This window comes from Danio aesculapii, chromosome 4 (genome assembly GCF_903798145.1).
Source record: "Danio aesculapii chromosome 4, fDanAes4.1, whole genome shotgun sequence".
Taxonomy (NCBI): Eukaryota; Metazoa; Chordata; class Actinopteri; order Cypriniformes; family Danionidae; genus Danio; species Danio aesculapii.
The window spans coordinates 54,149,717-54,160,112 of NC_079438.1; the positions used below are offsets into that span (position 1 = coordinate 54,149,717).

General features: G+C 36.1%; 1 protein-coding gene across 3 annotated transcripts in view; it reads right to left on the reverse strand.

Annotated features, from left to right (window-relative positions):
• The window catches only part of strip2 (striatin interacting protein 2), a 43,919-nt gene extending 35,697 nt beyond the window's left edge, over positions 1–8,222 (reverse strand). The window contains exon 1 of one of the 3 annotated variants that reach the window (XM_056456090.1): positions 7,941–8,222. In XM_056456090.1, the coding sequence (XP_056312065.1) occupies positions 7,941–8,051 (111 nt within the window). In that variant the 5' untranslated portion in view covers positions 8,052–8,222. Of the gene's footprint in view, positions 1–7,722; positions 7,805–7,940 lie in introns of those variants that run through there. The other 2 variants (XM_056456091.1, XM_056456092.1) reach the window with 2 other exon arrangements.
• Positions 8,223–10,396: the final 2,174 nt, after the last annotated feature.

Sequence of the window (10,396 nt, forward strand, 5' to 3'; positions counted from 1 at the left end):
GAAAGAAAGGCAATTTTCTCAGCATTTAGATATGTTTAAACCCTCAGATTCCAGACATTCAACTAGCTCGACCAAATATTGTCCTAACCAAATAAACCATACATCAGCTTATTTGTTCACCTACTAGGCATGGGACGAAAAATGGTTTCAATGTTTATCGCGGTTTGTAAAATTCAAGGTTTTAAAGTTGCTAAATTGTTCTGTTATACAGTTATTAAGGTATGTGTAAGGTTTTTTAATGTGTTTTTTTGTTTTTGGTAACAAAATCAGTGCTTTTGAAACACTTCAAACACATTTGAAGATAGCTGAGGTTGATTATTTTGTTTTAATTATTTACCTTGACATGTTTACTGTTCCAAAAAATTATAAATGTTAAGTAAATAATATTATGTAATGTTAATAGCTAAGCAGGGCTGTGCCCGGTCAGTACCTGGATGGGAGACAAGCTAGGTTGCCGACGGAAGTGGTGTTAGTGAGGCCAGCAGGGGGCGCTCAACCTGTGGTCTGTGTGGGTGCTAAAGCCCCAGTTTAGTGAAGGGGACTCTATACTGCCCAGTGAGTGCCGTCTTTCAGATGAGACGTTAAGCCGAGGTGTTGACTCTCTGTGGCTGTTAAAAATCCCAGGATGTCCTTCGAAAAAGAGTAGGAGTTTAATCCTGGCATCCTGGCCAAATTTGCCTACTGGGCTCTGTGCATTATGGCCTCCTAACCATCCCCATACCATAATTGGCCTCTTTACTCTGTCTCCTCTTGACCAATCAGCTGGTGTGTGGTGTGCGGTCTGGCACAATACGGCTGCAGTCGCATCATCCAGGTGAATGCTGCACACTGGTGGTGGATTCCCTCCAATGTGTAAAGTGCTTTGACTGTCCAGAAAAGCGCTGTATAAATGTAAGGAATTATTAATATTATTATTAAATGTTTCCTAAAATAAAATATATTGTGTTTAATGGGGGAAAAAAGTTGGTGTTTTTTACCCAGACATTTAATAAGAATATATTTTAGAGTAGTAATCACAATAACGAGATACCATAAAACCGGGATATTTTAACCCAAGGTTACCCATGCCTACCTGTCATATAATATTGCATAAACCTCAATGCCCAAAACAAATTGATTAAGTTTTTTGGACAAGTGTCACATTTTGAGAGTCAAAAGCCTCCCTCTGTGTTAAAGTCTATTAGAATGCAGTTATATTGAGGCTATAATATAAGCTATAAAAGCTAAATTCATACCTTTATTAGTTTCTAAATGTGATTTTCTTTTACAACAGGCTAACATATAACATGTTAATACAGAACTTATTAGACACACTTTTTATGTTTCGCAATCATAAACCATGCAAACAGAGAATGAGCAGAGAAACACAGCAATGTTTTGTTTCTGAATCAATCTGTTTTTGAACAGTTCATTTAATTGAATGATTCAATGATCCATTCAGCGGTTTAATTTCTAAATACTCATTCATTTTAAACAAATCTTTTGAATCAATGTATGCAATGTATATGTATAACCTATTAAGCACAAAAATATGGGTAAATAGTCCACTGTCATTTAGTACAACAGAAAAACGTATGTAAAAAATGTACAGAGATTATTTTGGTATACAAACTACACTGAATGACCTTTCTTAGAAAGATGCCTGTATTAAACATGTAGAACATTATTTTTTTTTGCTCAAACTATTAAAAAACCTTCATATTCCCCATCAGTGCTGACCTACTGTATGCTCATGTCACTAAACAGCCTGTATAAAAGCTTAAGCCAAAGTATGGATTTCCAGGATTTTCCTTCACAGTCAGTCTGTCTCCATTGAGGACGTGTCAGGTCCTCGGAGGCTTTTTGATTTAATCGCAGCCCAATTAACATCTAGGGAACACTGGCTCTGCGCTGTCAGTTGAAGAATGAATTACGTAAGGACTGGACTTTCTTCATCCCCACCCCCCCCAGGACCACATCAAGTGCTTATTCATTTCAAGATAAAGTGCTTCGGCAGCACTTACACACCTTGTTGCAACTAATTTGGTCTCATTTCTTCCTGGACTTTCTCCCAAGATTTGCAGTTTTCTATCTCCATCTATTTTTCATTGCATTTATTTAAAAGACATATAGGCTATGGCTGCACAATATATCGTTTCAGCATTGAATATCGCAATGTGCAATAGTCACTGTAACGTTACTGTAATTTTTCCATAGTATATTACACTAGTATCAGGATTTAACTGTGAAAATGCACAGTAATATGTTGTATCATCAAGGCAGGGAGCACGATCACAGCCAATTACTGTAAACACATGTTATGTGTTAGACTTGTCCCACACATATCACTTCGAATGTTGCCTGAAAGCAACTCTACTATGGCATCATCTGACCTCAAACACCCCTCACAACTAGGTCAACCACTAACTATTATGCTTTTTGGCAAACCTCAGATCTGCTTTCGAGTAATGACCTCTTTTTTGCCACCCACCCAAACGAGATAGTGTTATGTTATGCATGACTCTTGACAATAATGATATAAAAAGAGCTCTTAACATCTTAATATCTTCAGCTTCTTTAGAGTGATTGTTAACCCATCAATGCTTTCTCGAACAAGTGCCCTTACGCATCTCTTAAAGGGAAGGTTCACCCAAATGCAAAGTTTTCTCACTATTTACACATGCTCTAAATGTTTTGAACACAAAACAATACATTAAAAATAGTAAACTAGTGGATTGAATGATTGTAGCAAAGGTTAAGATGACACTTGGGCTGCAATGTGATCCTTAAGTAGAGCCAATTTGACATTAAAAATTATGCATAATGCATTGTGAGACTATTTTAAACCCACATCGCACATGCATTATGGATAATGCAGATTTTACATATGCATGTACTGAACATTCTCTCTCTCTCTCTAAAACACAGACATGTGTGGCACAGTCAGAGGCATTTTATTTTGGTGTTGAGCAGATGGCATTGATACACATGGTGGGAAGCTCTAACTGAGAGCTGAAAGAGACGGAGATGGGCTTTCCTTTGCTTTTGACAGCTTTACTGACACTTTCCCTGAAGGTTACTTCCTCTCTGATCTCCACAAAGCAGATTATTCACATCTGATCCAAATCAATGGCTGTTGCTGATGAGAAGCATTGCAGATCAAGGGACAAAACATCTGATGCAAAGGTCAAAACTAGAACAACGTAAACAAAATATGAATCATGATTACTCAGATATTGTCATTCACTGAAGAAACTGACTCAGTGATGAAGTCTACTGAACAACGAGCTCTTTTTATGTCAGACTTCACATTTTACTACACCATTATGATATGCTTAGAAAAAGTAATATTACCTGTTTTCCCCCATGCAGTAAAACCTGATGTGTCATATTCCAAACGCACATTTTTAGGCCTCTAAATAATTAACATGATTAAAACTTTCCTAGAAACACTCATATTTATGACACACCTTGCATTGTCTAATTCAGTTTACACTTTAATGGAAGTAAAGGGTCTTTTATTATAATCCTGACAAAGTATTTTATCTGTGAAATATTCCCTGATTTTTAAAAAGTAAAAATAAGGATATTTTGTATTATTACACACTACAGCTACTTAGGATTGTTTCATTAACTATACACACACGAAATAAATATGAGGAGTATGGGCTACAGCAGCAGAAGACCACAACGGGTGCCACTACTGTCAGCTAAGAACAGGAAACGGAGGCTACAATTCACATAGGCTCACCAAAATTGGACAGTAGAACATTGGAGAAACATTGCCTGGTCTAATGAATCTCGATTTCAGCTGTGACATTCGGATGGTAGGGTCAGAATTTGGCAGCATGAAAGCATGGAACCATCCTGCCTTGTATCAACAGTTCAGGCTGGTGGTGGTGGTGTAATGGTGTGGGGGATATTTTCTAGGCACAATTGAGCATTGTGTCAACGCCACAGCCTACCTGAGTATTGTTGCTGACCATGTCCATCACTTTATGACCACAGTGTACCCATCTGCTGATGGCTACTTCCAGCAGGATAACACACCAAGTCATAAAGCGCAAATCCTCTCAGACAGGTTTCTTGAACATGACAATGAGTTCACTGTACTCAAATGGCCTCCACAGTCACCAGATATCAATCCAAAAGAGCACCTTTGGGATGTGGTTGAACGGGAGATGTGCAGCCGACATATCTGCAGCAGCTGCGTGATGCTAGCATGTCAACATCTCTGAGCAAAATCTCTGAGGAACATTTCCAGCACCTTGTTTAATCTATGCCACAAAGGATTAAGGCAGTTCTAAAGGAAAAGGGGGGTCCAACCTTGTTCTAGTAAGGTGTGCCTAATAAAATGGCCGGTGAGTGTATGTTTAACCTTTTTTGGTAATACTTTACAATAAGGTTGTATTAGTTATTTTTTGTTAATACATGAACAGAAAATAAAAACATTTATAATTCAGTATTTATTAGGCCTTGTCATTCTTCGTTAATGAAAAAGTCACTCATTGTTAGTTCATGTTAGTTTAACTCACAGTGCACTAACTAATGTTAACCAGCACAACATTGGATTTTAAAAATGCATCAGTAAATGTCGATTAATAAATGCTGAAAAATTATTTCTCATTATTAGCTGATGTTAGGAAGTAATTGATTGTTCTACAAACTGTTCATAAATAGAGTAAATATTTCAGTCTTCTACTTATAATTTGAGAGTATTCACATCAAATCTAAATCCCACAGTGTAACTAAATCAAAGCCAACCAAACAGTAACAAGAGAAATTGAACAGGAGTTGCACGCCACCTCAAACAAACTGGAGTAATCTGTAAATCTCAAATCTGAAAACACAGCACACATAACGCCCTGTGCCAGAACTGAGCCACAAGAGCAAAAGCCAAGGGATGACAGTCATTATACCTCACTTTAATAATCCAAGATTTAATGAAGCCAAATACAATAATGCATCACTAATATTAAAGTGCTTGTAACGTAAGTCTAATAAGTTTAGTTCATATTCACTATATTTTGGTGTAACGACAGATTGCTCACATATTTGACCTTTCGAGTTTCACTCCTTGTCATAAAATCCAGCCATGCACATCATTTTGAGGTTTCTTGTATACATTGAAATGCCTCCCCGCCACTGTCCTAGAAAGATTCTGCTGCAGGAGGAAAACACAAAAACACGCTCTAATTCCTCTTAAAAAAATTCAATATGCTCAGCGATCACGCTTGAAGAATTCATTACCATAACTTGACTAAACTGGACATATTCCCAGCACAAGATGCGCCGCTGTCATTGAAAACTTAATCTGCACTGCTCTGTGCCAAGAAGAGAATCAAATATGCATTTGCCTGCGTTTATTTTTAATGACTGAATAAATAATAAGCTCATACTACTCCATAATCATTTCATTCAGACTGTAGATAAAGAGATCGAATGATAGACAGAAAGATAGATAAATCGATCGATAGATTGAATGATAGACAGAACAATAGACAGATAAGACGAATAGACAGATAAACAGACAGAACAAAATACTGATAAGACGAATGGACAGATAAACAGACAGAACGATAGACAAATAAGACGAATAGACAAACAAAACAATAGACAGATAGATGAATAGACAGAATGATAGACAGACAGAATGATAGACAAATGAGACAAATAGATAGACAATTAGATAGACAGATAGTCGAATAGACAGAACGATAGACAGATAGAAGAATAGGCAGACAGACAGAACGACAAACACATACACGAATAGACAGACAAGATGATAGACATAGACAGATAGACGAATAGACATATAGACAGACAGAACAATAGACAAATAAGACGAATAGACAGACAGACAGAATGATAGACAGACAGAAAAAACGATAGACATAGACGAATAGACAGAACGATAGACGGAACGATAGACAAATAAGAGGAATAGACAGAGACAAATAGACAGACAGAAAGATAGACAGACCGAACAATAGACAGAGAGATGAATAGACAGACAAAACGATAGACAGATAGACGAATAGACAAACAAAATGATAGATACACAGACGGACAGACAGACAGACAGACAGACAGAATGATAGACAGACAGATTGAGGTAAAGTCGGGGGGTTTTTATTCACACATTCAGACTTTCTCCCTAATAATTTAATTTCTGAGAAGTGTTATTTACACGTTCTAAATAGTGAAATCATATTATAAATCACTGTTGGCAGTCTAGTAAATAGTGCTAATGTCATATTCAAGTCATACTTACATGTGATTTCAGGCTGAATATTCAAAGTACCATAGTAAACAATATAAGGAGTGTCACAAGTTGCCACTGAATGAATGTGCGAACCTAAAACTAACTTTACTGCTATGACAGACAGAATGATAGACAAATAGACAGAAAGATAGACAGACAGATAGACGAATAGACAGACAAAACGATAGACATAGACAAATAGACAGAATGATACACAGATAGAGGAATAGCAAGAAAACTAAACGAAAGACAAATAGACAGAACGATAGACAGAATGAGAAGATAGATAGATAGATAGATAGATAGATAGATAGATAGATAGATAGATAGATAGATAGATAGATAGATAGATAGATAGATAGATAGATAGATAGATAGATAGATAACATCAGCTCTATGGATGGATGGACTGAATGAACAAAAAGAACGATTGAACTATGAGAAGGAAGGATGGATGGATGGATGGATGGATGGATGGATAGAGGATGGATTACATATTTACATCTCGTTTATTTGTGATAGATAGATAGATAGATAGATAGATAGATAGATAGATAGATAGATAGATAGATAGATAGATAGATAGATAGATAGATAGATAGATAGATAGATAGATAGATAGATAGATAGATAACATCAGCTCTATGGATGGATGGACTGAATGAACAAAAAGAACGATTGAACTATGAGAAGGATGGATGGATGGATGGATGGATGGATGGATGGATGGATAGAGGATGGATTACATATTTACATCTCGTTTATTTGTGATAGATAGATAGATAGATAGATAGATAGATAGATAGATAGATAGATAGATAGATAGATAGATAGATAGATAGATAGATAGATAGATAGACACGTACATACATACATACATACATGGATGGGCGGATGGATGGACGGACAAATAAATAGATAGATGATGGATGGATAAATAGGAAAATGTATGGAGGGATGGATGGATAAATGGACAGGTAGATAGAAAGATAGATAGATAGATAGATAGATAGATAGATAGATAGATAGATAGATAGATAGATAGATAGATAGATAATATTATATTTATAAGTAGTCATTTAATAGTAATACACTTAAAAATGTTTCTTTAATATGGGTTGTATAGTCAAGAGTATAGAGTCAAACATTAAAATCTTGAATCTCAAATGTAAAATCTCTTTAGCCATTTAAATAGAAAAAAGAGAGATGTTTTATATAACATGCTGACATGTGTAAATCTGAAGCACCGCTGGTTTCTATAGATCACATATCATAATGCACTGGAATCTGCGGCCACTGACAGCGACGAGTTAACATGAGGATACACCACTACACATGTAGATGTAGAGCCAGATGCATACACGCTCAGCACATTTCACACGCGCATGAACACACACACACACATATATATTACAAATACAGTGGAAGAAGTGGGAATTAATGACAGAAACAAACGACAGCACCCTTCATATATTTACCCTTCACAATTTAATGCTCATGAAGCAAACGCATGTCCAGATCCGCTATTAAACCATTAGCCAGCCTTCAACTGGATAAGATTCCTTAGAAGAATGTATTTTTAGCACCATGCATGCTTCTAAAATAACAACACGAGGCATTTAAAAGCCCCCAGCAACAGCCACCTTACACACACACACACACACACCCCTGCAAACTGTCAGCGTGCTCGGATTACCTCCGAATCCTTCTGCTGATGAAAGCCATCTCTCTCTTGAGCCAGAGACTTGTGTGTGTTACTGTTAGAATCATTAATAAAAGGTACCTCCATATCGTCGGTCTGCTGCATCTGTCAAGCTGTGTGGGTCTGCTCTCCGTTTGGAAATACGCTTGTCACCCTGGAACAGACGCTGCTGGATCCCAAGTTCAGAATAATATCCGGCCCCGCAGATCTGATTGGCTGAGAATCGCTGATGTGGGCGTGATAGACTGCGAGCCACGCCCACACCGCACTTGAACACGAGAATGCAGGTGCCACTATACTGCAATGTGGAGTGCACATGATGATGATAATAATGAGCGTTTTTATGAGCAGTTTTGTTTTCATCTTAAAACTGAAATACCACTCGATGTATGCATAATCCATAAGCAATTGCCAAAAAGGTAAGCGTTAATACTTATGCTTTAATTTAATTAAATTATTATCATTATTTACTTATTTAATAACCCATAGGAAATTGTATAACAGTGATTGCAGCTTGCCATTTATTAAATAGAATAAACTAAGTCTATTTAAAGCCAAAATAAGCTATCGAAATATAATGTAGGCTATATTTTGGCTTTAAATAAACTTCGTTTTTTAAATAAATTTAATATCTGGGAAGCTGCTATCGATGTAATACAATATTTCATGGGTTATTAATAAATAGTAAAAAAAAAATTAAAAATAAATAAATAAATAAATAAATAAATATATATATATATATATATATATATATATATATATATATATATATATATATATATATATATATATATATTTAAAGAAGGAGCTAAGCTCTCGATTTACTGATCAATCTACATTCCTACTCTCACCTATGGTCCTGAGATTTGGATCATGACCAAAAGGACAAGATCTCAGATGCAAGCGGACGAAATAAGTTTCCTTCACAGGGTGGCAGGTCGCACCCTTATGGATAGGGTAAGGAGCTCTGACACCCGGGAGGAGAACGGAGTAGAGCCGCTACTTCTCCACATCGAAAGAAGTCCGCTGAGGTGGCTCGGACATCTGTTTCGGATGCCTTCAGGATGCCTACCTAGGGAGGTGTTTCAGGAATGGTTCACCGGGAGGAGGCCTCGGGGAAGACCCAGGACACACTGGAGGGACTATTTCTCTCGGCTGGCCTGGGAACGCCTTGGGATACCCCTGAGGAGCTGGAGGAAGTGTCTGGGGAGAGGGAAGTCTGGGGTTCTCTCCTAAGACTGCTGCCCCCACGACCCGACCCCGGTAAAGCGGTAGAAAATAAATGTATGTATGTATATATATATATATATATATATATATATGAACTTTTTATTAATAACCCGTGGGAAGCTGCAATCAGCGTAAGAATTTCCCATAGGTTATTAAAAAAGTAAATAAAAAATAATCAATTAATTAAATTAAGTTAAAGTGTCAACGCTTACCTTTTTTTGCAACTGCTTATGGATTATTCACTTCAATTTATTTTTATTTCTATAGCGCATTTGCAATGTAGATTGAGTCAAAGCAGTTTAACATAGACGTTCTAGTAAATTGAAACGGTGTCAGTCCAGTTTTCAGAGTTGAAGATCAGTTTAGTTCAGTGTGGTTTAATTTTCACTGCTGGAAGTCCAAACTCTGAAAAGCGAATCCATCGATGCGCAGCTCCACAAGTAACAAACCAAGCAAGCCAGGATTATGAATACATTGGTGATATTCCAGCTTTGAGATGAACGTCATCATAAAATACTGAGTAAATAAAAATCTAAATATTGTTTATGCGTATTATATTATTCCATTTTAAGTTTTTAGATATCTGGAATACATAAAATGTCAAATCTGCAATAAATAAATGAATAAAAAAACCATCATGTGATGCAGATTCCCAATATCACAATACCCCCGCAAAATAAAACAAAAAAGTTTGTTTAAAAATTAAGTAAAAATTAATTTTTGACTAATTTAACAAGTCCATATTTAACTAGCATCTATAAAAAATAACAATAAAACTATGAACTTATTATATTTTATTATTATAGGTACAGGTGTCATATATAATATAGCCTACTTATATATATATTTTTGATAATATAAAAATAAAAACATGATACTTACTTCACATGCATTTCATTAAAGGTAATTTTATACTACTTTTGCATTGGTAATAAAACACATAAGTAAAATCCACCAGTCGATCCCAGAAAGACACATTTGGCGCTGTTGTGGTCTGTTGTGAATTGTGATAGGAACAAACAAAGTGCCATTCTTCACACTGAGGAAAGAAAGAAAACATTTTCCCCAAGCTAGAAAGAGCCACATTGTGATATTTACCATCTTAAAAACAGAGAATTAGGTTAATCCTTTAACTTGCCCCACTATTTTGAGTTCACACTTCACAAGTATATAGCTGAAGCCATAATTATGAGCTCTGCTGTGAATTTGTATTTCCCAAA